This window comes from Neophocaena asiaeorientalis, unplaced genomic scaffold (assembly GCF_003031525.2).
Source record: "Neophocaena asiaeorientalis asiaeorientalis breed wild unplaced genomic scaffold, Neophocaena_asiaeorientalis_V1.1 scaffold308, whole genome shotgun sequence".
NCBI classification, from domain to species: Eukaryota; Metazoa; Chordata; class Mammalia; order Artiodactyla; family Phocoenidae; genus Neophocaena; species Neophocaena asiaeorientalis.
Genome location: NW_020172768.1, coordinates 1,475,335 through 1,502,958, shown reverse-complemented (window position 1 = coordinate 1,502,958; position 27,624 = coordinate 1,475,335). Strand labels below are relative to the sequence as shown.

The 27,624-nt window shown below is 39.7% G+C and overlaps 1 protein-coding gene across 4 annotated transcripts; it reads left to right on the top strand.

Moving 5' to 3' along the window:
• Positions 1-27,624, top strand: MSANTD2 (Myb/SANT DNA binding domain containing 2). Of its 4 annotated transcripts, none has more exons than XM_024740768.1 (5): positions 52-185; positions 17,713-17,802; positions 21,706-21,805; positions 23,444-23,504; positions 26,108-27,624. In XM_024740768.1, the coding sequence occupies exons 3-5, from the start codon at positions 21,730-21,732 to the stop codon at positions 26,958-26,960; spliced, it is 990 nt and encodes a 329-aa protein (XP_024596536.1). In that variant the 5' UTR covers positions 52-185; positions 17,713-17,802; positions 21,706-21,729; the 3' UTR covers positions 26,961-27,624. The 4 variants fall into 4 exon arrangements, with proteins under 4 accessions (XP_024596535.1, XP_024596534.1, XP_024596536.1 ...); XM_024740770.1 differs by lacking the exon at positions 52-185 and adding an exon at positions 11,598-13,808; XM_024740767.1 differs by lacking the exon at positions 17,713-17,802 and having other exon boundaries at positions 1-185.

Below are 27,624 nucleotides of genomic sequence, written 5' to 3'. Positions count from 1 at the left end.
CGAACGCGCTCATCGCAGTGTGGGGCAACGAGCGGCTGGTGGAGGCGCGGTACCAGCAGCTGGAGGGAGCCGGCACGGTGTTCGGCAGCAAGGCCCCCGGGCCAGCCATGTACGAGCGCGTGTCCCGGGCCCTGGCCGAGCTGGGCTACGAGCGGACCCCGTCCCAGTGCCGGGAGCGCATCAAGGTAACCGGCCGCCCGGCCTGGGGCAGCGAACCAGAGGCAGAGAGAAGGCGGGGAAGCGGGCCTCGGGGGCGGGGGCCGGTCTGAGCGCAGGGCTCCCCTCCGGGGCCCGGTGGGCGATTCGCATCTCCTCCGCCTTTTTCTTCTCTCCCTGGGAAGGGGGCTTTTTTCCAGATGGCCGCCAGCCCGTAGGTTTCCTGAGTTTGAAGTTGGGCGTGCCTGCCGCCGCCCCTCTTTCTTGCCAATTGAGGATGTTCTTGCGCTCTGAAGTTGGTAGTTTCTCATTGTGCGGCGGGCGGCGGTCCCCGTGCTGCCCGCGCCTCTCGCCCCCACCGCTGGGGCCCCTCGCTTTGTTCTAGGCCGGGGGCTCCTAGGCAGAGGCTTACCGGCCGGGGCGGGATGGAGCAAGGGCAGAAGAGCGGGGCCGCTGAGCCCCCAGTTTAGGAATTTTCAAGTGAGTGGCAGGGGCAGAGCCGTACGAAAGGCGCCTTCGGACGATGGCCTTTGTGTCAGTCGTCTTGCTTCCGACTTGAGCTTGCTTCTAACTCGAAGAGCGACCAAGTCTTGAGGTGCTTTGGAGAATTGGAAAGACTCGGTTGTAGCCAGATAGTGTATTGCTTTCTTGGAGTTAGGAGCACACAGTTAGCCTGGCTGGTAGTTGGTCTGGAATTTGGAGTGTGATGCTTGCAGAGTTAGGTTGGTTTGAGGCCCAGCTATGTTTCTGACTAAACTCCTTCTTGAAAGCCCGTTTTCCCCTGCTTTAGCTGTTGTGCCGGCTGCGGTGACAAGTAAAGTTCTCACTGTGCATCTGGCCATCCTTGTGTTAATTTAGGCTAGAAATTTCACCTTCAGCCGGGTTATCGTTTTGCTCTTGCTACTGACTTTTAATCTAGGAGTTCAGATTTGTAGTCTTGGCAGATACGGAGTTGTTTTTTAGGTAAGCTGGTTCCCTCTTCACAGTGTCTGCTAAAAGATTCTGGTAGGATTCTTTCTCCCAGTTTTCACGGAACTCCTTCTTGTTCAGAGTTATAGTATCTGTGTGCTTCTGGCAGGGATGACACTTTTGGGGGAACTCCTTGGCGGGTAGAAACCCAGTAAGAACTATCATACTCACACTAGAGAAGGAGATTGCTCCAAAGTTCCAGAGATCTTGGCTCAAGTAGTGTTCATCTGAGGGCATTGTTGCTTAGAAAATTTGGTCCAGAGACCAAGATATTTCAAACCTATTAACTGTTGTTCAGGGAATTTGACACCTATTTCTCACTTACAAAACTAAATTGGTTTACCTGATAACATGTACCTCTGGGTTCCGTCCCCCCCCTCCCCGCCTTTTTTGAACAAGGATGTTATTAAAGTGATGGTTAATAGGTAGGATTCAAGTAGTAGCTAATAGTAGCCACTGTTCTCTGAATCTCACTTGTTGTTCTGTTCAAGGTTAAATTTGGGGGAGAGTTTTTGCATTGTACTGTTTAGCATCTATCCATGAACTTTTCTTGAGTTTAGAAGTGCACTTTAGGTATTTGTAATTTTTCTAGCTTTATTGATTTTTGTCCATAGAAATTTCCCAATCAAAAGGAAACAGTGTCTTATCTAAAACTCACTACTTATAAATCTCACTGATGATAAAATTGTTTCTCAAATAACCAGGAGATCTTTAGTTGGGTTGCATCTTTGTCTGGTTATGAGAAACATAACCTAAAGCAAGGAAAGGAGATAAAGTGTCTCTGAAGAATTTTTAAAAGAGGATTGTCTTATCTGTCTCCAAACAGATAAGATCAAATTGACCTCAAGCTCTTAGACTATTTTGAGACTATATAGATGATGGTGATGGGTTCTCTGATCCACAGCAGCAGTTGGCAAGGAGGGTAGATAACTGTTTTTTGTTTTCTTTTTTAAGTGCTCTACTCCTTAAGTCTGATTTCAACCAAGGAACCAGACTTCTTCATTAACAATGTAGGTCTTTCCTGCTGGAATTATAAGCTCCGTAAGGACAAGTTCTGGTCTCTCTTATTCACAACAGTATTTCCAGTGCCTAGCACATAGTAGGCACTGGATACATATTTGTTAAGTTCACCAAATAAACGAAGTCTAGAAGGAGGATTTTGGAAAGTATAGAAATCTAGAGCAGTGTTACTCAAACTTTAACCCCAAAACATAGACTTTGAAACCCAATTTGAAAAAACTGCATTAAAAACTAAGCTCTGTCCCTCTAGGAGGCTTAATATGAATTATAATCTTAAGCATAGAAGGACATGTAGTCACTGAAATCATAGCTTTACACAATTATGAGGTGGATGTCCAAGTACTCCAGATTACATTTATGAAAATAAAAACACAACCTTAGAAAATTCTCAGAGAATCCCAAACCCCTGAAACAAATCTTTCGATCCTAGTTTCAGAAATGCCAATTTAGAACAAGTAATTCAGAAATCTCCTTCACTTTATCGTGTTAATGAGAACTGCAAAAAGAAATTAAGTAATCCTTTTTGCTTTAGAATTTGAAAAATAGAAACAAAGTAGTGCAGTAAGATATGGACCTGGAAACACATCTTGTTTAGGCTAATGTAGCTCACTTAAGTGTGAACTCATGTCAGAGGCTCCCAGGGAAGGAACACCATGTGCGTCAATTACATTTCTGGTCAAATGTATTTAAATATCTATCAAAATTCAATTATGTAGACCCAGTAAATAATTTCTTCTAAATTTGAAAGGAAGCATGATACATAGTAACTTCAGTTTTTCCCTGAAACTTGCCCTTAATCATAGTTTCAATATATTGTTGTAGCATCCTTCACCTCATCATGTGAAGGCAACAGCAAGCTGAGTCCTGTCCCAGCCTCTTCGCAGACCACCTTCCTGGGTAACCTTAAAGCACGTCACTTCCCTTCTCTGGACTGTGCCTCAGTCCTCTTATCTATACAGTGAAAGTATTAAAGTTTTAAATATTGAAATTGAATTAATGACTCTTGGATTTTGCTACCAAAGTACTATTTTTAAATACTCTCCAAGCGAATATGTATATTTCTAAGCACACAGAATTTTAACTTAAAGTCAGATATAAACTTTTTTTTTATTGCTGCAAAGACTTTCATTTTGAAGTCTGACATGTCCTGTTATTGGTATTTGTTCAGCCATTTGGATAAAATGGATGTGTTTGAGACTGCCTTGCTACACATGTTATTGTTTGATTCTAAAGTTTTGTTGCTTTTTGTTCGTTTGCCAGAAGAAATTTAGTCTCCTAGCAATTTCAGCCTAATTTTGGAGTCAGATTAACAAATAGGTGGTTTTCTGTTCTTTTCTGTAGACCTTGTCTTCATATCTCCATTCGCCAAATACTTGAGTGTTTACTGTCTGCTAGATGTTAGGACGAAGAAAAGAACTGTAATGTACAGTCCGAGAGCCTACAGTGCAGTTGAAGTCTGTAAACACACAACCAAAGTTAAACAGCTGTACAAGACAACACAGGGGATAGTATGCTTGACTGAGTGTCGAATGACAGAAGCAGACAATAAGTGTGATAACTGCAAAGGAGGGAGAGATCTCAGCACAGTCCATACTGTAGTAGTTGAAAGACCTATCTAGACTTGGAATTCATGAAAGCATTCACTTCTGAGCCAGATGCTGTATTCACAGTTCAGTCAGCTAATCTGATGCACTGCAAAACCCATTCTCAAGTCCCATATTTTTGGGTGCTCTCCAAAAATTTGCCTCTTGAGGTTTGGCTTTATGTCTTTGAAACAGATGTGTACTTTTAGCTCTCCCTCAAGTTGAAATGCAAGGTGATTGTATGACCTGAAAAACTTGTTTTTGCTGGATCAATGCTGGTTGCCCATCAGGTAAATTTAAAAGTGGTAGGGAGTCTTCTGCCTAGCAAGCAAGATGATTAATCTTTTAGGGACTTTGCTTAGATCTGTTCATCATAATTCATCATAATCTTTGGAACAAATATTGTACTTTAGCAGACAAATCACAGTATAGTATATGTGGTCTTCATTTTAGCTATCAAGACTTGTCATTATTTGTCTGTGAGAACCAATAGGGCAAAGATAACTTGGAGCCCAAAGATACCATTGTCCCTGTTTAAGCATTTTAAGATTGTGTATCTCTGAGGACTCTTCTCTGGTGTTTGCAGACAAGACTTTCCTTCTGCATTATCGTTGAAAGATTTTCCAGAAATACGGTATACCACTCAGAGAGTTTGTAAGATTTAGTGAGATTTGTCTCCTTCCATTTCTGTTATTCTGAAGTCATTGCCACCCGAAAGCTTGTGTGTTCCAGTGTTTTTGTCTGCTTGTGAATCTGACAAAGGCTTGATATGTATCCTAAAAGAATAGACCATCCTAGACTCCTAGCCACACATTTATATTTAGGCTTTCAGTTTTGGAGGTAAGGGATCTAGTAAGCACATGTTAAAACTGCATGAACAGGCAGGCATCTGAGTTTATTTCCTGGCATTTTGGGAAGCCTACTGAAGAGTGGAGTTGAAATATTCTGGATCCTTCATTAAGAAGATATATAAAAGGAAAAAAAATTAGAAAATCCATAGTACAAAACAGTGTAGTTCAATAAAACTTTCTGTAATGATGGAAACGTTCTGTGTTTGCTGCAGTTCCGTGTGATAGTCACCAGCCACATGTGGCTGCTGAGCTTTTGGAATGTGGCTAGTGTGTTTGAGGAACTGAATTTTTAATTATATTTCACTTTAATTAATTAATTTTTAAATTATAAATAACTACATGTGGCTGCTAGTGGCTACCATATTGAACAATGTAGGTAAAAAGTTATTATTCAGAATATTAAAGAAGTCTTTATTTTATGAAAGGATTCTCTTGACTACACACTCAAACCTCCAAAAGGAGCTCAAAGTTTCTTCTTCTTGCCCTCCCTGTCTCTTTACCCCTGAGTAGGAGGAACCTCGTAGAAGTCAAGAGATATGGTCCACCATCACAGGAAGAGGAACTTTTCCTGTAAGGAATAAAGTATTATAACCTCAGTTGGCTGGAGCAAACCATGTCATATTCTTGGTTCTCTAGGACAGTGCTGTCCAATAGAACCTTCTGTGGTGATTTGAGTGTTCCGTATCTACACTCTCCAGCAGCCACTGTGCAGTAGCCACTGGCCACAGGTGGTGATTGAACACTTGAAATGTGACTGTGAAACCAAATTTTTAATCTCAATTAATTTAAATTTAAATAGCCATATGTGGCTAGCTAGTGGCAGTTACATTGGCCAGAACACCTTTGGAATAATGGTGATCAAACTTTTTTGCTTATGTACTCCCCAAAGAGTTTTGAAATCCGTGCACTCTTGAACATTTTAAAGCTGACATTAAAATTTTTTCGTCACATGTTTGAAAGTTTATGGGAAATTAACAGGATATAGGACATATTAAATCTAGTATAAGATGAGTAAGATGAGAATTGGCTGTAAAATTTATTGAATAATGTACCCTGAATCTGAAAGATTCACTCCAATTCTTATCTATAGGTTTTATCAAATATACGTTGAAAATGTTGACGATCAGACAGTATTACACTTACATTTAAAAATAAACAATATCGCTAACCTATATTCCTCTGGCTATTCTAAATCCAGCAGCCAAGCTTCATGCCTAAAAAATACATGCAAGACTGAGAATGACAGGAATCCCTAAGGTTTAAGGTGCCTTGATCTGTCATTAAAAAAGGCATATAGGTACCACAATTAAAGACCACTGCTTTAGAACTTTGAGCGTCTTTTCGATATCCTTCTTGGCAGATGTAGAGGGCCTGGGCCCTCGAATTCCACTGCCCATGGGAAACAGGAGAGAGACATGGAGCTTAACGGTTGGCTGAAGTCCAAGCACCTGGGGGAGGATTTGGAAATCTTACCCATTCCCTGTCATCAGACTCATCTGACAGATTCATCACAGGGTTTCTTTAAATACTAAGGTCTGAAATAAGGACTTCATTTTTTTTTTTTGTTATTAACCAGCAGGTACTCGAGTGCCTCCTGTGGGAGGCCCTGGAAATACAGCAGTGTACCGTTTACTGCCAAGGCGTCCGCCTTCCAGGGCAGGAGTCAGGCTGCTAAAGCGCCAGTACTGTGACCACGGCCCGGGTGTTGTGTGGACATTAGGCTCATGGTGCCACAGGCACACACAGGGAGGGCATGTCAATTTAGGCTTTCAGGAGGTGGATCGCGAAGGTGAGGGGGGACTACACTGGGCAGAAGAGAATAGAGATGGATCACGAGTTGGGGTAAAAGCCCAGAGGCAGCATGGCCTAGAGTGGTGCAAACTGCAGATACAGTGAAATCTATTTTGTCCAAGAATCCAAAGTTGGAAGCATCCAAATAATGCAGTTCCAAACATTTTAAGTGATCAGCTATTTAAAAAGTCATGCCTTTCCGTTGAAGAACAGTTTGCCGTAGCGCATGAAGGTATGTTGTAGACACCATGAGTGACTGGTGGTGTCATCAAGGACCTCGTCAAAGGGTGGAGCCGGTAGTTTTGGGATAACTGCGGACATACCAATTCTAGAAATTTATATGTTTTGATAAATAACTTTTATAGTTTGAATTGCAGTTATGCAAATACCCATTATCTAGTTCATTCCTTAATTTATATACTAGAAAGAAAAAACAAAGCAATGCATCTTTTTGAACATACAAGAAGAAGAAATATATTTTACCCTGTGGCCTAGTACTCACATAACATACACATATGTGTATAAATATATACATGTATGTGTATAACTGAGACAAATTTCACAAAATAATAATGCTTATATAGCATTTACTATGTGTCATCCACTGTTCTTAGTGCTTTACAAATATTAACTTATTTAACCCACATAATGACACTATACTTAACTGTGCAGTACTCTCTGGTATGTTCCACCCTATTAGGAACTGGGGGAGGGGAGACAGGTTAAAAACTCACATCCGGGGGCTAGCGGCTCCCCTCCCCCGCTCCCACACACGGACCCCCGTCACTCTGTTTGCCCCTCCCCCAACCTTCACACTCAGTCTCTTGGGGGAGAGACCTGCCCAACCTCCCACGGGTGCCTCTCACTTACCCAGCACATTGAGTTCTAAAGTCTTGCAGCTGTGACCTCGAACAGCCTTGACTGTCTTGCAAGTTCACGGAACAGAGGTAGGGTCCGGAGTCTTTCTCCTGGAGGCCCTGCAGCTGCAGTGACACATTCCGGGAGGGCATGGGGTAGACCAGGGATGCTCCAGGTTTGCTTGATGTGACCCCACTGATGTGCGCCAACACCTGGTGGGCGGGCGTCACACCTCCCCATTATTACTTGTCTGCTCTGTACCCAGGGCTCAGCTATTCCCCCTCCCCCAAACTGGGGGTCTTCAAATGCCCCTCACCTGCACCACCCCTTCTAACCTCTACCAGCTCTCCATTCACCCCTGTCTCTCTAGCTACCGTCTCGCCAACCCGGGTGCTCTGCACCAGAACAGGTCCTGTTCCCCTGGGCGCTGTCTCTTCATCTCCCACTTGGGGTGTTTAGAAAGGTGCCCGCAGCTCATTAAAATTGCCCAACGTACTGATGGGCCAGAACCTGCAGTTAGATAAGAAAGGAATGGAAGAGAATGAGGTGAGATCAAGTTGAGAGATCATTGTGCTACTTTAGACTTAAGGTATCAAAACTCCAGAAACATCATTAATTTGGAACAGGTCATGTCCCAGATATTCTGGTGAAAAATTTTATACTGTGTAGTTCTAGACAGGTGGAGCCTAGGGTTTGAGGGAAAGGGTGAAAGGAGGTGGGAAGCAGTAAGAAATGAGACGGGAGACATAAACACGAGGTCAGATGATGGGCTAAGGAGTTTGGACTTTATCCTAAATTATCAAAGAATTTTCAGCTGGGGAGTGGCATGGTTCATCTTAGGTTCCAGAACTGGCTGTAAGGTGGAAAATGAATTGGAAAGGGTGAGACTGGAAGCACAGAGACCATTTAGAGGCTCCTTGCAGTGAGCTAGACAGGAGGTGAAATAAAGCAGTCGCAGTGAAAACGAAGAGAAGAGAACGGATTTCAGATATACCAAAACTAGTGGAGCTGTTTCGGAGAATCAGAAAATTCTAATTTATCGGATTTATTAGATCTTAACCTGGCATACAACTCACTATGTACTTCTCTACCAACTCACCCAGAGGATTCTTAGTTGTAGTCCTCAGAGATCATCACAGTACCTCATAGCCGAAGTTTTAAGAATTGGTTCTTTTTTTTTTTAGCCTTGCCACATGGCATGTGGGATCTTAGTTCCCCGACCAGGGATCAAACCTGTGCCCCCTGCAGTGGAAGCGCAGAGTCCTAACCACTGGGCTGCCAGGGAATTCCCTAGAGTTGGTTCTAGAACCCAATGAGATCCAACTAAAGCACTGTTTTAGGGCAGTCCTGTCTGTTACATCCAGGCTATATACAGACTCTCTTGATTGAGATCTAAAATTTCAAATGTTAATTGTCATGCAGGCACTCTGAAGTCTGCTCATATCACTAGGATGAGGTGGAATAGCAGTCCCCCGTCCCCTACCCTTTGGATGGTTGTATCTGTGTAATGTTTACAAAATGTTAAAAAAAAAAAAATGGGAGAAAAAACTTCTTGAGTTTCAAAAACAAAGACCAGTACCATAAAAAGCTTTAGATTTTAGACAGTTGTTAGGATTGCCCATTGATTATTAGGTAGTCTTTAATTTTATTTCTGTTGTGGGGATTATGCAATGCGTTCTTCTGCCTGCTGTTTACCATTGCAAAAACTCCCTTCAGTGTTCAAAATGAATGCTTAATGACTCTGTACCTCGTGTGCTGCATATGTTACAAATTATCTGGGGTTTGTAATCTAAGTGGCGTCTCCCCCATATTGTTCTGAATAATTGAAAAATGTCTTCATATTGGAATAAGGCATGTATTTAAATCTGTATAATTCTTACCTATTTGTAGTTGAGAGAGTCCTTGAGAGCCAATGGAAATACTTTTTTTTCTTGGCACCAATCAAGTGAGTGTTACCTTGTCACTTAGTGGGTGGGATGTGGTGTTATTAGTAAAATACAGACCTGTGTTTATTCTCAGACATCTTAGGAATAACAGCCATCATCTTTTTATATATGTGTTCTTGGCTGTATTCATAAATTACATTTTTTGAGCTACCAAATAATACTTCATTCAATATAAAGTGATACAGTAGAATGGAAGTTATTTACCTAGATATGTTTTCTAGTTGCATTTTCTCAGCCTGTGTAAGATGACTTTGTTGTAATAGCCTGAATTTTTGAAACTCACAATGTTGTTTCTCTACTATCTACCTTCAGATTACTTCATTTATCCAAAAAGTCAATTATGTTTGTACTTGATATTAATAAAACCAGAATAAAGTTCATACCTACCAAAACCTGCTTTTATCATTATTATTTAAAATTTACAAATACTTTTCTCTAAATGGATAGAGCTGGTTTATGATTTAGAAAGAAGAGTGTGATAGGTCAAAAAGTACCTTGACCTTATATTTGACCTCTCAACTGCCACATACAGTCTTAAGGAGTTTTCATTTATTCATTCATTTAGTGAAAATCTATTGAGCCACTTCTGGGTGCCAGGTACTGGGAATACTTCAATGAATAAAACTGAAAAAAAACCCCACCTGTCTTCAAAGAGCTTATATTCTGGTAGAAAACAGTATATTTTAAATATGTTAATTCAAAACAACACAATTAGAAAACCGCTCAAATATGATATTCCTTTATATCAGCCTCATTGACCTTAGAAAGTTTGAGCTCTCTACCTTTCATTATGCATAAGAAATACATTTGCCTTGGCTTTATTAAGAATGATTTACATGATTTCATATTACACCTTCTTATTGTGATACGTTCAGTTGTCACTTTTACCCCTCCAAGCAGCAAAGTGCCATATTGTTGGTATTCATGCAGTCATTAGATAATAAGCACGTCTGTGCTGGTCCTGAAGGTGCAGTTTTCAGCAGAAATAGGTAACGTTCCTTCTCTTTTGTGCAAACTAGGAAACATGGTTAATAGTTGGGCTTGAGAAATTAGAGTTGTGCCAATTTTAGAACAATATAAAATATTTTTAATATAAATTACGTAAACCACATTACAAAATTAAGAGAAAAAAGCAAGGGAAGAATTTTACCTTCTCCACTGTAGCATAACTACATATCTGTGAAATGTTATTTTTCAAGAAGTGCTGAATCTGATTTTAATTCCAGTAAAATTTCCATGCACCAAAAATGAGAGGTCTACATGCTTTTTGTTTTATTGAACTCCAAGAAAATGTAAAGGTCATTCATACTTCTTATTTGATTCATGCCTGCCACCTGCTTCTTGCAAACAGGTTGCGCAGTGAGTGAGACCAAATCCTCACTCTGGATGGGTAGTTAGGATTCCTTTTTTCTTCCTTGTTTATGTATCAATGTGTTAGTCACCATATTCTTGCTAAGACTATAAACCTTTGAAAATGGTTAAATGATTGGCTTTTAACTATAAAAGAATAAATATGAAGTTGAAGCTGTGATGACAAAGCCAGGTGTTTATGAAACTTGAATAATGTGTGGCAAAAACATGTTTGTATAACAATGTTACTTAACATGTAACAAACCTAAATCTAAACTTTTACTTATAGATTTCACATGTTATTAAACAAAACCAACTTTATACAATATTTTTAAGTGCTAATAAAACTAAAAAACAGAAAAATCAAGTGAGCATTCTTTTAATATTGGATGGTGTAGTTCAGCTGAAACTTACCTGCTTTTCCAAACACGGTTCTGATACTGACTGCTACAGTAAGGTTCTTTTGAGTTTGTTATTCTTACCATGTGCTTAGTGATAAAACTTTGCTGCTACTTTTTCTCTACTTGAACTGACCTTTACATAAGGCACCTTGGTCTCCAAATGGTCGGACTATCATTTTTGTAATAATAACAAATAGTTAACATTTACTGAGTACAGGCTATTAAGCAAACACTGTTTTAAATGCTCTGCTTGAATTTTTTCATTTAACACAACAAATCTATGATGGAGGTACTGTTTTTAGCTCCACTTTACAGATGGAGAAATTGAGGCAGAGAGAGATTAATTTGTCTAATGTCACAAAGCTAGCAGGTGGTGAAGCCAGACTAAGGAGTGTGACTCCATGCTCTTAACCACTTGATTATACTGTCACCTTGTGAATTATCAGCCCCCCTTTATTAAAATTTGACAGTTGAACTAATATTTTGGCAACAATGAAATCATAAAGTCATAAATGCCAAAAATACCAAAATCACATAGCAACACCCAGATGGACATCATTGTGCTCATACATGCTTCTTGTCATAGAAATGAAAACACAAATTTAAAAAATTCTTGCAGATATTCATGGTGTCCTAAGATTGTAAACACAGTGAGAAACATTGATTTGGAAGTCCCAAGGAAGAATTTAAAACAAATGTTGAAACATAAGACTTTTATTGTAGAAGGCTCATTCAGTCATTCATTCAAGCCTTTATGTACATGATGGTATTTATTGGACTACCAGCTGCTCTTAAAGGAAGTAAGTTTGACATAGAAGGAGAAACATTTACAAAGTAGAATTACTTTTTGACAGTAAAAGTGGGTAAGGATGTGGCTTACCAAAGGAGGCCACGGAGTGTCCATTATTTTATGCCTGCCATTGTTCACCTGATGTGTAAATGATTTGGATACTCTTCTTGGAGATGATGAGGATGAGACACTGTCTTGTATAATATAGATACACAAAGAAGGGAATATGCATATGAAGAAAGCTAAAAATAGAATCAGAAAATGAGAAATCAGAGTACAGGGAGTATAGCAGGTAAATATGGTTACTTCAGCTAAATAGTAAAACGAGCTATGAACTTCCCGGCAACCATGGCAAAAAGGTAAATACAGTGACTTTCTGTACTTTTCAATGTCTGCAGGAGAGAAGCATACCAGGTACTAGTTTTGAAAGCTAAGATGAATTTGCATTAAGGACACTCTGATAGTGACCTTGGATAAGCTCTTACCTTTCTCTTAGTTCTCTTTTCTTTTACATAGCGATGCATCACATATCTTCTGTGATATGTAATATACTGCCCGGACCCCTCCTCCAGGAATGAGACACTGGTGCATCTCCACCAGCTGCCTGGAGCACTGATTGGTGATGGCTTCTGGTTGGATTTCTCCCAGGAATTTCCCGTTGCCCAAGGTTAGGCTCCCTCTCCAGTGGCATCCGGGACCCAGTGATTGGTCAGTGCTGAAATACAAAGGTACAGCCTCCTTGCCTCAATCCAGGGCAACTCTGAAGGGTCATCCAGGTTCCATACCTCACTTTAGGATTAACCGAGGCCTCCGCTGCAACCGTGAGTTACTTCAACTCGTCTCTCTACCCCATCCTGCTCCTCGTTTGCTCATAAGTGCTGTTCTGAAGAGCCCTCTGCGCTAAGCCTCCTGCACGGTCTCCTCAGCGTCTGTTTCCTGGGACCCTCTCTTTTAGCCTTATTGTAAAAATTAGAAATAATAAGTGTAAGCTGCTTACCCCAAATCTCAGCACATGGTAGGCACTGAGAAAATGGTAGTTATGGTTTACTTTCTTTGCATGGGACTTTGAGCCACCTGTGGAAATGTTTTGATTTTTGTAGAAGGTAAAGACATTTTTTCATATGGTGATTGCTTTTAGCAGTCCTCGTAAAGGTAAGAGTAAAATATAAAAATGCTACCAAATGAGCTATAAAAAGTGTTATGATCACCTGAATTTCTTTCTAACAACTTCCTAAATAAGTTCAGGTTGCCCAAGGACAGGCACCTAAACTTAAAACAGGCTTATTTTCAGATTTTTCATAGAAAGTTTATATGTCAGGATGTGAAGATGTATTCTTTTCATGCATTTATTACCTATAGTTTATACCATGTAAATGCAAAAAAAAAATTTTTTTAAACCCTTTTAAAGTAAGTTAATATTTACCAGGTTTTAACAGTCGACTGAATCTTGACTTAATGCTTGTACCCAGATATCTTGATGGAGGATTTCTAATAACCTTACTTTTTAGATGATTTTATCTTAGATGTCCAAATTACTTTTTTTCACAACCAAATACATAAAACTTACTAATGGGAAAAAAAATCTGTATTGTAAGTTATCTTTGCATCACAGATGGGTAGTTTTTAGTAACAAAATAACTACAAAACAGAGAATCACATGGTCACCATATGAAAGGAATCAAGTGACCTATTTCAGGGGTGAGCCTGCTCTGCATAAACGTTGGTCTCATGAGTATAAGAAAGTACCTTGCTGTTTGGGAAGCCATACAATGTTGTAATGATAAAGGTCCGTGAGGATTTTTGGAATGTGTGTGTATGCGTGCACGTGTAATGCCTAACCTTTAGACACCGCTGATTACAGAACAGTCATTGCGTGATGCACGGTGTTTGTATGGCAGGACTTTAAAGATGAATGGCTGTCACTGCTATCCTAGATATATTTTAGGTAATTCTCTTGAGTGTGTTTTCTAGTTCTCACGTACTAATAAAAGTTACCATTTTAATATCATCCAAATACTACTTCTAGGTGGTGCCGTGGGATGGGAAGTACTGAGAAAAGATTCAACAGAGATGCTAATGTAGCAACGTCAGAGGTAATATAGGAGGTCAGATGAAAATAACCTCTAATTCAAGTCAGTGCTTTACCAAACAACTGATTTCTTTTCCCTTTTAGGTGGGAAGTTCTAGATACATAGTGTTATCTGACTATGTTTGATGACTGACTACCTGCTGCTTTTGTCTGAAATAGTTAAGTAGTTCAGTAAACCGTAATATTTTTACCTGTCTTGTTCTAAATGGAGAAGCCCTTGAAGATGTCTAGAAGGGTTCTTGTATCCCAAAGAAGCCCTTAAACATGACCATACATACTAGGTATAGATTATCTAGTATTGCTGCCAATATGAGATTTTGTATGAGTATCTGTATGATTTACATACAGAGTAGAGTTAAAAGCTTTATGGCCATATGAGTATAGTTCCTTGAGCAACGAAAGGTATTTGGTTCTGACAATTAGTATTGTCCTCCTTGAGGGCTTTTTTCTTCATAATCTGAATGGATTAAGACCCTCAGCTCCTAGCATGGAGGAAGCTAGAAAGCTTAGGAGTTGATACTCAGTGAGAACAAAACTTCCTGAACGATTTGTTCTATGCAAGTATTTCTCCCTCATGAAGACATACTGACCAGTTATAGACACAAAAGTGAGTCGTTGATAGGCAGATTCGGGAAGAAGTGCAGCTGATAGAATTCAATCCTGGACAGTTCCCCACAAAGACCAAGGCTCCAGAGAGGCAGGAGCTCTTGGTTTCTGGTGGTCATTCTTCTATCTGACCCTGTTAAAATCCAGGAAGCAGTTGGATCCTTTTTCCTTTTCTATCTTTGACAGAACTACTGTCAAAGAATATTACATTCTCGAATATTTTATTTATTCAATTTGTAAGGCATAAGAAATAATAAAATTTGGACAGGGTTACAGAGCTCCCTTTGGCAGGTAATCCCGCCCACCCCCGCAAAGAAAGTGTAACATGGTAGATATTTAAAAATAGCCTTGCCCTCTGTTGTTAGTCCTCCTTTGTTACAAAGAAATTAATTTGCTTTGCTAATTATAACTGTAACTGTTTTATACCCTTTAGGGCTCCTACTTTTTTCAAACGGTTTTAGGAGTCCTACCTACCTTGGATTTATTTTTTATAAATATAATCCATCGTTGTGGTTAACCAATGAGTTTCCTGATTTTCTTTGCTAAAAAATTTTTGATCTTCTTGGTAGTGATTTACTACTTTAAAATTACCTCAGTTCATTTAATAAATATATATTGAACAATCCTTATGTGATAGGCACTATTCTGGGCTCCGGGAAACAGCGAACTAGGTAGACATAACCCCTACCTCATGGAATTTACAATCTAGTGGAATAGCTTTCTTAGGATACAGTAACATTTTGTGAGTGGCATTTAGTAATTTTTCTATGCAAATGCCTTTTGAAGGAATACTCACTTGTCTTGGGGCCTCCACTCCGCATTTGTTAATTAGACCTAGATGATCTCTAAAGTTCTTTTCCATTCAAAACTTCTCTAATGTTTTGGAGGTTGGAACCTGGTTTGCTATCAGAGCTTTGGGCAGCTCCACCCGCTCTCTGTCAATCAGTGTATTACAGGAAGTTTTAGAAAAGAGGCACTTGGCAAGGATGGTGACACAGATAGGTAATTAATAGTATTAAGTGCTGCAGGAAAGTCAGATGAGTTAAGGACAAAGTTTGAGGACCGTTGTTCTTAGTAATTAAGAAGGCATTGCTGACCATGACAGTTTCAGTGGAATAACGGATCAGATTTTGATCCCCTTGAGTTAAGGATTGAATTCGTGTAGACATTGCCTATTCCTTTTGAGTCCCTTTAGTCTTCAGGCAGTGTTAAAATGGGGAAATGTTAAGGCTTAGCCATTATCCACTAAGGAAGGTAGTCAAGACTTACTTTCCTATACTTGTTTCTAGGTGTGTGCATTTCCCTAAGTTGTTACCTTAGGTAATTTATCTAGCATCTCTATTGATAAGTTAATCAGATAGTGAATGATCAAGTACTATGTGATACAACTGGAACAGGTGATCAACATGTTATGAATCATTTATTATTGTTTAATTGGCACTTCACAAAAAACATTTCTTCCCCAGCAGGTAGAAAAAAAGCGCTATATTTTTGTGAAGAGTAAGTTGATATCCTTGTATGCTTTTACTGATTGAAATTGTTTCTTTCAAGAAATGACAATTTTGCTAATTTACCTCTTAAAGCAAATATTAATGCTGCTTTATCTAAATGAGCAGGATACTGAGGAAACTGGAGAAGTTATTCTTGAACTGGCCCCAGTCTCCAGACTCTCTTGTGAAACCTATGACACAGACTAAGTCTACCTCATTTTTAGGGTTTCTGACTAATACCTATTATATTTTTTTACGGAAGAAACAACCACATGGCGTAGAGCTGAGTTTCTTAACCGAAGGTTCTTGTATGAGCTCTTCAGAGAGTCCATGTTCCCCATGACATTGTGTGGAACAGTTTTGTATGTGTGTTCTTCTGGGGAGGGAATCCAGGACTCAGAGAAGTTAAGAACCTCTGCTCTGGAGTGGAAAAGGAAAAGGAAATCTTAAGAATAAAAAGGTTTCTCACTTGCCAAAACTTCTGTAGCACTAAGAACCGGGGAGTGTGAAACAAGTGCTGTGTTTTTGGTTTTGGTTTTCCTCTTGGGGTTTTTGGTTGGTTGGTTTTAAAGGATTAGGTGATTGGCAAGTCAGTTTGCCAAATTTTAATGTACAGAAAACCTAAGAAAGCAGGTAGTAAAGCTGCTACTGGCCCCAGATGGATTTTACCTTAAGTGACTTCCTCATCATTAGTTACAGCTCTGTGTCAAAAATATATATAGCAATTTATACTATGTCCTTAATATCCCTCTTACTGTGCAGAAATGTTTTTACAGTTGTCTGCCATTTCAGGGTTTTTTTCCCCCCTGCATTTGTGCTCACAGAAAATAAAACTTAAGAAATCTTGAGTCTTTCTTAGAGATATTGAAATAAACTCAGTATTGTTCTGTTGCCTCGGTTAACTAAGAGCAACTAATTGCAACACAGTAAAGCAGTAGCTTTAGTTTAAAGGAAGAGGATAGATCTGTTTCACAAAGCTTCCTTTGCTTTGCAGTACACATCTGCTTAGGCTGAGGTACTGTTCTTAACACTTATAAACAGTCACTGGAGATTTGCTCCCAGTGTAATTTCCCCTGTCTCTTGTGGAATATAGTATGTGATTTTTAAGATTTTGTTTGCAAATAAGTATATTCTTTATTTAATCATTTGGGTTAAAGAATTTTAAATTTAATCCTATTTAGTTGGCAGAGGGTTAAGATAAACTATAATATGTAAGTCATTTCTCGTATGGCAGTTTGACAACTACATTTGAAAATCTGTTTCACTGCTTGTTTTTTCTTATAACACTGTTTCCCGCTGTTAGAACTAAGCTGTCCTCCCTGCAGTATGACTGTTTTCATCTGACATCTTAGACTGATCATGCCGGTGTTTTCTAAGCAACACGTTTATATGGCAATGATGCCTTATTTCCGTTCCTCCCTGTTATATACCCTGTTCCATCGATAGACAGTTCTGTTAGAACAGTGGTTTTGTCAGGGTGATGACTTTATGATTGTATGAAATGGGGCACATTTTGAGAAAATGATTGAGCCAGCAGCAGAATTGGTTGGCATGTGCTCATATGATTTATTTAGCTTGCTTCCTACTTTGCCATACCAGGGAGGAATTCTGTTCTCCCCACTTCTTGAAAGTCAAAGGAGGGATTGGAGGACACTGAAACAAAAGAAACCTTATTTGTATCCCCAAAGTAGCTTATATAATATCAGGAAGGGCTTTGATGAAACCACTGGCCCTACTTAAAGATCTTATTTTCCAAGCCTTTCATTATTTGATTTGCCCTTTTCTGAACTCTACAATTTCCCTCTCTTGTAGCTGGTTCGATGCCCAGAACTGAATGCTGTGCTCCAGCTGTGGCCTCACCGGTGCTGAATAGAGAGGAAGAGCCACCTTCATAGCTTACATGTGATTCCTCTGCTTATACAACCCAATACTGGATTTATTACTTTGGCAAGACAGCTGCGCTGTGCACTATATTTAATGTTACGTGTACTGTAACCCTGGGTCTTTCTCTGCATTGCTGCCGTTAAACCCCCAATCCTGCCAATCTAAAACTCCTGCCTTTGTTTCCCTGCCCCATCCCCTACCTCCAGACTCCCCTTACGTTCATCCACAATGAATGTCATCTTTATTCTCTCATTTTCTTTCACTGTAATCTTAAACTTTGGCAAAACTTTCCCTCTGTCTATAAATTGTCAGTTGTCAGCCATCTGATTTTTCTCCCTGCTTTGGTAATGGGACGTCCTTCACGTCTTTCCTGTGGTACTTTTCCTTTCCTAGTCATTGAACACTTGGCACGGTGGATTTACCAAGCATTCACTTGGCATTTCTTCTACATCAGATCTACCTTTGGACTTCTCTGATCTGACCACGTGGTCAGGTTGTCTCCTATACTTTAGTTCTTCTGTTCAGATTTTTTTGACTTCTCCTGACCTCTATCCTTATAACTTCACTCAGGATATAGTATTATCTCATAGCTCTTGTCCCAGGGAGGAGACAGTAACACTGATTTACCACGGACATTCCTAACAATAAGGAAAGTGTTCTTCTTCACTGTGACTAGAATAGTCTTTAATAATTTCAAGCAAATTCTTTGCCTTCTGAGATCTTAATTTTTAAAAAAATGCTAGAGCTAAGTGACTGTAACTTTCTAAGATGAGTGAGGTAAAGGAAGAAGGAAGAGAAACAAGGTTTTTGTGTTGAACAGGAAATGGTTCTCCAAGGAAGCTGAATTGAGGCTCTTGTTGGGTTTGGTACAGCTGTCCAAAATGGGAGGCAAGACTTCGTTTTTCCTAGATTCCAGAGCATTTTCTTAATCTAAGATTTACAGTAGGTGTTACGTTGGTTTATTTAGGACTGTTGACAGAGACACACAATCACTTAGTTATATGCTTTGGTTAATCATGTAGAGTGTGGAAAGTGTAACCTTTTCTGATTTATTATGGATGATAAGAATTGGAAGGTCTCCATATGTCCTTTTTATCCATTTCCAAAGTCCCTCTCGTTTATCTAAATACCAGTGTTTCTTATAGTAGCAGTCGAGCTGACGTTTAAGTTCTTGCTTTTTTTTCTTAGTTGATATGTGCTATTTAAACAGCCTCTCCTTGGATCTGTGGCCTTTACTGAATCCAGAAGATACGTCTTTTGCATATTTATGTCTTGAGAGAGTTAAAGTCAATTTGGAAATCTTTCAACACATCAGATGCCTATCATATGCATTTAGGAGTTACCAAACATTTTGCATTCAGACGCCTAATAGATATTTTACGTATCAGCATATTGCACTATTAAAGTGTATTTCAAAAGTACACTACAAAGTAAGAGGTGGCAAGATCTGTTAGGCCTTTTTGATGAAATATAAAATATATCATCTGACTATTCTTCCATATCTAGAACGCTTAGATATTTCTAGTTTCCTTATTCATAATTACACAAGCCAAGTGAAATTTTAAGCTCGATTCGGTGGTTTCAGAGAAAGTAAATCTTTTCTGTGGTTTCCCACCATATATAGTGTCAAAGATTGGTGGCTTTGCTTACGCCTAGGTCACGTCCTAAGTGTGGCCCCTTCCTTCAAAGGAATGTTAGTTTTATTCCCTGACTTCTGAAATAACCCTCCATGACAGATCCAGCTGGGCTCTTTTGTGTGCTGAATGCCTTTCTCTAGGCGGCCAGTAAGTAGTGAGCAGTGGCATGGTTTCCATCTCCATTTATGGCCTTGGAAGGGTGACAGGGACATGGCTGGGACTCTCCATTTACGGTCCTTGGAGGAGCTGAGAAGAGTGGCTGGGGTGTTCTTGGAGGGCAGAAAGTAGACATTGTGAGATAAAAATAAATAGGAGATGTTTGCAATTCAAATTCCAGTCCCTGGGGGGAGGGCAGAGGGCACCGGGAAGGGGAGTGTGTAGGAAGTCAGATGAGATCTGCTGCAGGCATTTGTCTCCTTCCATTGGAAGGGTTGCTCATCACACGTTTCCCAGGTTCATTTCTGGTTTGTTCCAGAAAGTTGTGTGTTACGTACTTGTGACTCTCCTTTACAAAGAGAGAGGAGGAACACTAATTAAAGTGTGGCAGAAACCTAACTTCTTTAAGGCATCATTTGAGGCACCAGAAGAAATCTCCAGAAAGGGAGAATGAGGCAGGGGATAGGCTGGCTGGTTTTAGGACGGGGTGACTCTAGCCACTCCTCTGCTTTTGTCAGAGGGAGATCATCATCCGTGTCTTAGGTTTATTATTCCTTTTGCCCATCTGGATTTCTGGCCTCGAGGGACAGATCTGCAAAGTATTTGACAGAGTGTCTTCCTGTAGCTTATCAACTGCGATTTAAAGGTACTGAACTTCCGAGGAGGCCCGATAAAGATTATTCAGAGTTGTCTTTGTTTGGCGAGAATAGAGGACATACTGGCTTATGGAGAGTCATCTCACATTCAGGAGAAATTTATAGTCCGGCTAATGTGTGTAAAGTAAGCCTGAGGTGGACTTGTTTGGCACAGCTGAGTTAGAAAGTATTTGGAGCCACCAGAGAAAAAGGGTCTTGTCTGTCAACGAAAATCCTCAGAGTAAAACCTAGTAGAGTGGAGAGGAGAGTAGAAGGAACAAAAGGAGACAGCGATGGGACAGAGGACGAATGTAACTAAACTAAATTTGGAACTAAGGCACAAGGACTGGGACTAAGTCCTTGATTTATCTTTTGAAATGTCGTGTAAGATAGTATAAGATGTACCATGAAACTAAGGAAATCATCAGAAATACGCGTTAGAAGACCACGAAGCAAGTTGAAGGGTTGTGCAAGATAGTAGAGCTATCCAGGTTTCATCTGTGGATTTGCATAATGATATTTGCTGTGTGCCACAAAAAAGAAGTGAAATAACACCCTTCCACCTCACTTCCCCCGCAAAAGGAAATCATGGGCTTCATTTGTTGGTGTGTTTGGCTGGCGGTTTGAGTTGGTAGTATAGACTAGTATTATCACTGGCTAATTTTTAGATGTAGGTATTAGTGTATTTCTTGATAATTGATGTCTGAGACTGGGAATCTGTAGCATTATTGATTTGATCTCTTTTAAATTTTAGCAACTTCCCCAAAGACAGAGTGAGTTAGTATAGATTATGGACTATGTAAGTAACAAGTTTTACCAGCTGATTTGTTTAGGCAATTGTTTTTACCCCGTATTCCTTCTTATCAAGGGTAAGGAAGGTTATATTCTTTGCTTTGGGAAATTCTTCTTTCTGTCCTCCCTCCCCTCACTTTTTCCAAATTCTGGGCACAAATAGCAGCTCTTTCTTTTCTGTGGCAGGTGTGCATCCTATTGGCTGGCTGGTATTTCTTGTTTTCCTTTTTTTTTTTCTTACTCTTTTAAAATGGGGGTGGGGGTGTACAGATACGTGTATGGGACACATGCAATAATGTCGTAATGTTTCTTGTTGTTTAATGGATAATTAATTGCAAAGTAATTGTTTGAATTATAACATGTTTGAGTAAATGCTAAATTAGTATTTTTTTCTAATATAATCATGAATTTAAAATCTAGCATTCCTGTAACAATGTGTCTGTGTTTGTCTGTCTGTGTCTGTCTAATAGTAATTAATATCTGTGGTCCGTACCTGGAAGAGGAAGTACAGCTTTAAAGGAATAACAAAAGACTTTGTGTCTTAGACCCTTCGCAGGTGTTACAGTCGGGTGAAAGAACATGGTGTTGGGAAAAGAAAGAGCAGTTACACATTTGAACAGTTGGAACAGGTGTTTGGTCAGGGAGGATGGGATGCTCAGCCCTGCCAGCCTGTACTTATTAACAGTAGTGGCTTGTACCAGGAGCTGGAGTCAGATGGCAGCACTATGGAGGAGTATTCACAGGAGGACTGGGGAAACCACAGTCAGGATCTCCACGGCTATCCAACAGATCAGGAATTGGGTAAGAGAGCCAGCATCTATGTTGCTTGTGTGTGTGTGCACGCACACGTGCGTGCGCGTGCATATACATGTCTTTATGTGTGCACAGGTACTTCATATCTGTAATATCTGCGTATACCGTTCCCACCGACAACACCACGCATATAGCCAGTCTGTTTGGGCATCCTTAAACTACCAGCCTAGTGCTTAGTGACTTGGGTTCCACAAAATTCCTAAAGACACAGAAGAATTCCTAATTCTGAGCTGCACAAGGAAGCTCAGTGACAGGCTACACAATTAAAAATACCCTGCACCTCTTAGTTCTAAGGTGACTGCTAAGCGTGTTGACTCCTGGCTCGACTGGTATAGATATAACTGTCGTTTCCTTCCTTTATCCCCAATACTTTTATTCTTCCTGACCGTGATTTGCAAAAGGTCCCTTTCCAGGCTTCAGTCTGAACAGTCAATGAAGGGAAGCCTTGGTTTGAAAGGAGCTGGTATTTGAACATTATCAGGGATCATACTCCTTCACACTCTGTAAAGGATCCCATCCCAACAGCAGCTGGAATGATTTATTCCCAGTCTTCACATTAAAAATGGAAAAAAACACAAACAAAACAAAACACACACACACACACACAAAAAATGGAGAACAAAACTGGCCATCAAATCTAAACTTGTGTGGACTAATTAAGAGGGTATATGTAGTTGTTTTTCTTTTTTCTTTTCCATAAATGCTCCAGTTTTAGTTTTCATAATTTGCAAGTACTAATCAAGTTGCTGCTGCAACCTTTGTACATTCATAGCAAGTTGTGTAATGAGTGCTCACTTATAAGTAAATGTTCTCGCTCTCCAGTGAAATACTCAGGTAGCCCCCAAGGAAGGATAAGTAGGGTTGGTACTATAAATGTGCCTCCCTAGCTTAAGACAAAAGCCAATGGGCACTATTTTACAGAACTCCTGATGACAGAGAAATGCCTAATTCGAAAAAAAAAGGATTAAATGTTAATATTTCTTGTGAATGCTGTATCTAAAGGGATCTCTCAAATATCAGAAGAGAGAGGGAGCGAAGAGGTTATAAAACTGTAAGACTAACACAACGTAAGAGAGAGAATTGATGACTAGAAGAATAAGAAGGGCAGATGCTAAGTGATCACTACCTCTTAATTTCAAAACGGTACTAAGATCTAAATTACTTTGGCATCCTCTAACTCTGGTTTTGCTGGAGAGAGTTAAGTCACCTAAACGTTTGGGGAAAAAAATGACATGCACAGTATATATTGATCCTGATATTAGGGGAATAATTGCTCTCTAAAACCTACATAGAAAGTCTAAATAGAACAGAATTATTTTCATTCTCGTTCCTTTAAAAATCATGTTTGCCATGAAATTAAGCTTTAAGCTCCTAGCTAGAAATCCACTGGTGACCTTGAAGAATTTTATACTTGTAGAGCTGGTTTCTGATCTTGCATATAAATGTATGCATCTCATTATGTAAGAGTTATATTTATAAATCTGGCATTGGACAGTGTTTGACACTAGAATTAAGTTCTCGCGTTGGAAAGTATGGAACAAACAGTAGACATATAGCTACTTAGCTACATAAATGTATGCCACCACTTAGGAAAATATAACTTTTTTCAAAACCTCTGTTTTTCAGATGAAATACCTGTCACAAAGAGAACGTTAAAAATAAAACAAGAGTCTTCTGAAGAAGCACAGTAAGTAGATGTTCCACCTTTCTACAAAGTGTATTTACCTAAATAATGACCAAAGTCTTGCTGTAATGAAGCATGCTATGAGAGTTACAGCCATGCCACTGAGAAAGCATGTCTAGTTGTTCTTCCTCATCTTTTTAGCGTAAGCTTTCCAGTGGTTAATCCAACATGTTGAGAATGTTGTATACAACAAGAAGAAATAAATATATGAAAATAAGCGTGTTTATGGTATTTTCCTGGGTGTGCATGTGGTATTTGGATGTTTAAATATGATACAGAGATAAGTCACAGGGCCCAGAGTTTGTCTGGGGTTAAGTGAAATGATAGGAGGGCCAGAGGGACACTTAAATTCCTTATAATATTCCATTTTGGGACTCAAAAAGCAAGTGCTTAGGAACTACAGGGGAGGCCCAATTGACGTAACTAGGGATGAACTCAAGCTTCACAGAATTGGTGTCACCAGTCTCAGACCCCCTGAACTTTTCCCACGGTTGGAACTTCAGAAATAGAACAGACAGTTCTCAGGAACTGTTTCAATAACTGGATCTAGTTCTCATTGTGCTCCATAGGTGTGAATAGCTCATCTGAGGCCTGAGCCCAGGGAGCTTCAGGCCGAGATCAGATCAGTGGGGCAGGAAACTGACAGGCTCTGCAGAAATGTCCTGTGTGGCTGCCTCTACTCCAGGTTTCAGCTCACGGGGTGAGAGGGTTCTAAGAGGCAATTCATTTCCCAATGCAACAGTTTCCTCCGAACTGTTCCTTATTGATGATTTAGGGCTATGACAGTGCTGAATAAAATAACTTCATTTGGGCACGGGATCTTTTCACTCTAGGTTTAGGTGGGATTAGCCTGAACTAGCTGATATAGCCTGTAGTCAGATACACCATCCTTCACCCACGAAGAAGAGTCACCACTGATTTATCCAATACCTACTGTATGTCAGGCATAGCAGTACGGCAGTGAGCAAAACAGACAAAAAGCTCTGCTCTCCATCCCACCTCCTTAGCCGAGTCCTCCTTGAGATCAGTAAAATATTTTAAAAGAGGACAGGAAGAATGGTAGCTAGGAAAGATAATTTTGCTTCAAGGCATTGACCCATGCAGAAACATGGCCCTATGTCTTAGCCTCACAAGCACCACAATCTAAATATTAGAAAAGTGATCGAGTGCCTTTGTGTACTCTGAGAAGAGAAACAATCTCCAGAAATGCAGTGATTTCATCCTGATGGCCACTTAGATACTTGAGTAGCTTTCAAGACAAACTAAAGTGTGGAGGATAAGTCCAGGGCAGTCTTTGGTTCAAGAAGCAACTGACAACAAAACATTAGCTCTTTGCCATCTTGAAAAGAAAATCAAGGAAAGTAAGAGAGAATGACTATGTGGAAGGTTCCCCAGTTTGTTCCAAAAGCTCTTCCAGAAGGTATGAGCATTTAAGAATAAAGTTTCCAGGATCTGTCGCCTTCCAAGAAGCTGTTAGCAGACCACCATTACACCCTCTTTTCTGGCCTGTGTTTGATTGTATGTGAGTGTGGTAGTTGAGTATTTTTGTAGCTTAAACCTATGATTGATGTCGAGTGTAATTGTTTGTTGCTAAGTTGATACTTAACAAACCTCAGTCTTCCAACAAAGTTGTACTCTACCTGAGAAATATCCTCATATCCTCATATAAATGTACGAATCATCATGAAGTATCCGTTGGAATTACATGAATTAAGCAGCACGTGAAACCAGAATTTCCCTGTACTTTGTCTTCTTCTGTTAACTGTCCAAATCAAAACTGAAATAATTTCTATACTTTTGCTTCCCTTTATAAAATATATTTTAGAAAAATCTCAATTCATTATCTGGAATTTTTTTTCTCTTGAAACTGAAGCTTAATAATGGAACTTTTTCATCTGAATTCTCGGATCTTAATTCTGTGCTAAACTGACAGTTCTTTTAAATTTGGGAATAGTAATGTATTTCAGACAAATAGAAGAAAATGTCCTTTTTTCATGTTTTTGTATCAGATCAATAGTCATAATCAGTTGTATATTTTCCTATGGCCAGCATGTATGGGCCAAACTTATTGAACTTTCAGAATTTCCAAGTTAGAAATGAATGTGTTCATTCTTTTAAGTGATACCTACTGGTTACTTTTCTAAATACAGCATCCTTCACCTGCTTTTGGTAGTTAGGTCTGAAGGTCATCATATGCACTATACTAGCCACTTTAAAAAGTACATGATCCTTGGTTTCTGAAATCCTGGGGTCTTATGTATCAATAGTTACTAAGTGGAATACAGCCAGACTTTAGAAGTTATGGAAAGCAGTTTTTCACTAGTTCCTAGGGACTTCCTAAGGGTGAGCATGTCTCAGATTTTAATACTATGATTATCTGGACTTGCACAGTCCAATATGGTAGCCACTAGTCACCTATGGCTATTTAAATGTAATTTAAAATTAATTAAAAACTTAATACCTCACTCACACTAGCCACATCTTAAGTGCAATGGCTAACGTATTGGACAGCCACAGACACAGGACATTTCCACCATTGCAGAAACTTCTACTGGACGGTGCCCATCTAGACACCTGAAGAATCTGACTTTCATTTCTCTTTCCAGGAAAAGAGACATCATGCAGAATATCATACAGATTTTGGAATCAGTACAGTTGAAATGGGAACTGTTTCAGAGCTGGACAGACTTTTCAAGGCTTCATCTCTCTAATAAACTGGCCATTTTTGGAATTGGTTATAACACCCGTTGGAAAGAGGATATCCGTTACCATTATGCTGAGATCAGCTCCCAGGTGCCCCTTGGCAAGCGACTCCGGGAGTACTTCAATTCTGAGAAGCCTGAGGGACGGATCATCATGACCCGGGTGCAGAAGATGAACTGGAAAAACGTTTACTACAAGTTCTTGGAGATCACTATCAGTGAGGCGCGGTGCCTGGAGCTGCACATGGAAGTTGACTGGATACCCATTGCCCACTCCAAACCAACCGGTGGGAACGTTGTTCAGTATTTATTGCCGGGAGGCATTCCCAAAAGCCCAGGCCTTTATGCCATTGGCTACGAAGAGTGTATTGAGAGGCCCCCCTCACCCCACATGGAGCGACATTCCCTGGACCCAGGAAAGGAGGGCCGAGTTGACTTGGAAACCCTTTCAGCACAAGCCTCACTACAGGTGGAAATAGAACCTACCCGAATTATCTATTGCTACCTCGGGATCGCTGAGGTCAGGACTCTGCAGCAATGCTTATTTTTACATTTCCAAGCAAATACCAAAACCTTCAGCAAAGATTGGGTCGGTATTAATGGGTTCTTGTCTCAGAACTGTATTGTGGATCCTGGAGTTTCCCCCAAATCCATCTATATCAAATTTGTAGAAGTAGAGAGGGATTTTCTTTCCGCTGGCTCTTTAGTTGAGTGCCTGGAAAAAGCCATTGGCTACCCCTTAAAGTTTAACAACTGAATGTCATCCTTCATAAGGATTTGGGCTCTTACTTCTCTCTTCTCTACTCGCATCCTGTTACCCAGACTGTCCCTCATCCGGATGCTGCCATCAGACTTCATGGAAACTCTTTCCACGATGGGGCCGGTACAACTAAGAAATCATAGTAGACTTTGGGCAGAAAAAACAGACCTCACCTGAAAATGCTCATTTTGAGCCAGCAAGCTATACAGCGGACTTGCATGGTGGGTCAGTTGTTTCTTTTTTAAAAACAAAAATCAATTTTTAAATGGATTTTAGAGCCCTGATGTAAACAAATGTAGGTACATTCCATATTGGACAAAACTTATACTTTGAGTTTCATATGAAATTGAAAAATTGTATTTTTTTCACGATGTTTCATTTTTACACATCTCTATGTCTCTATATAAGTATTATTTACAACCTTGAATAAATAAGCAATAGATAATGGCAAGTTAAATCTTGAGTCACAGTAAATAAGACTGTTTTTCAATATTACCCTTAGCTACTATTGTATATAATTTAGAGTTGCATTTTTTTCACCAATCAAGTGTTTTGCTATTCCCAATCAGTGTTGCCTGCAAAGACCTTTGTTTCTGTGATGTACCAACTTTACGGTTGTGCTGCCATTTAAACTTTTTTTTAAAAAATCATTAAAGTAATT

Excerpts from the sequence above, each read along its gene's own strand:
- MSANTD2 (XM_024740766.1), top strand. The coding sequence starts at position 108 with ATGTACGAGCGCGTGTCCCGGGCCCTGGCCGAGCTGGGCTACGAGCGG. Across the intron at positions 21,806-23,443 it reads TCCAACAGATCAGGAATTGG|ATGAAATACCTGTCACAAAG; the intron begins GTAAGAGAGCCA and ends TCTGTTTTTCAG. Across the intron at positions 23,505-26,107 it reads GAGTCTTCTGAAGAAGCACA|GAAAAGAGACATCATGCAGA; the intron begins GTAAGTAGATGT and ends TTCTCTTTCCAG.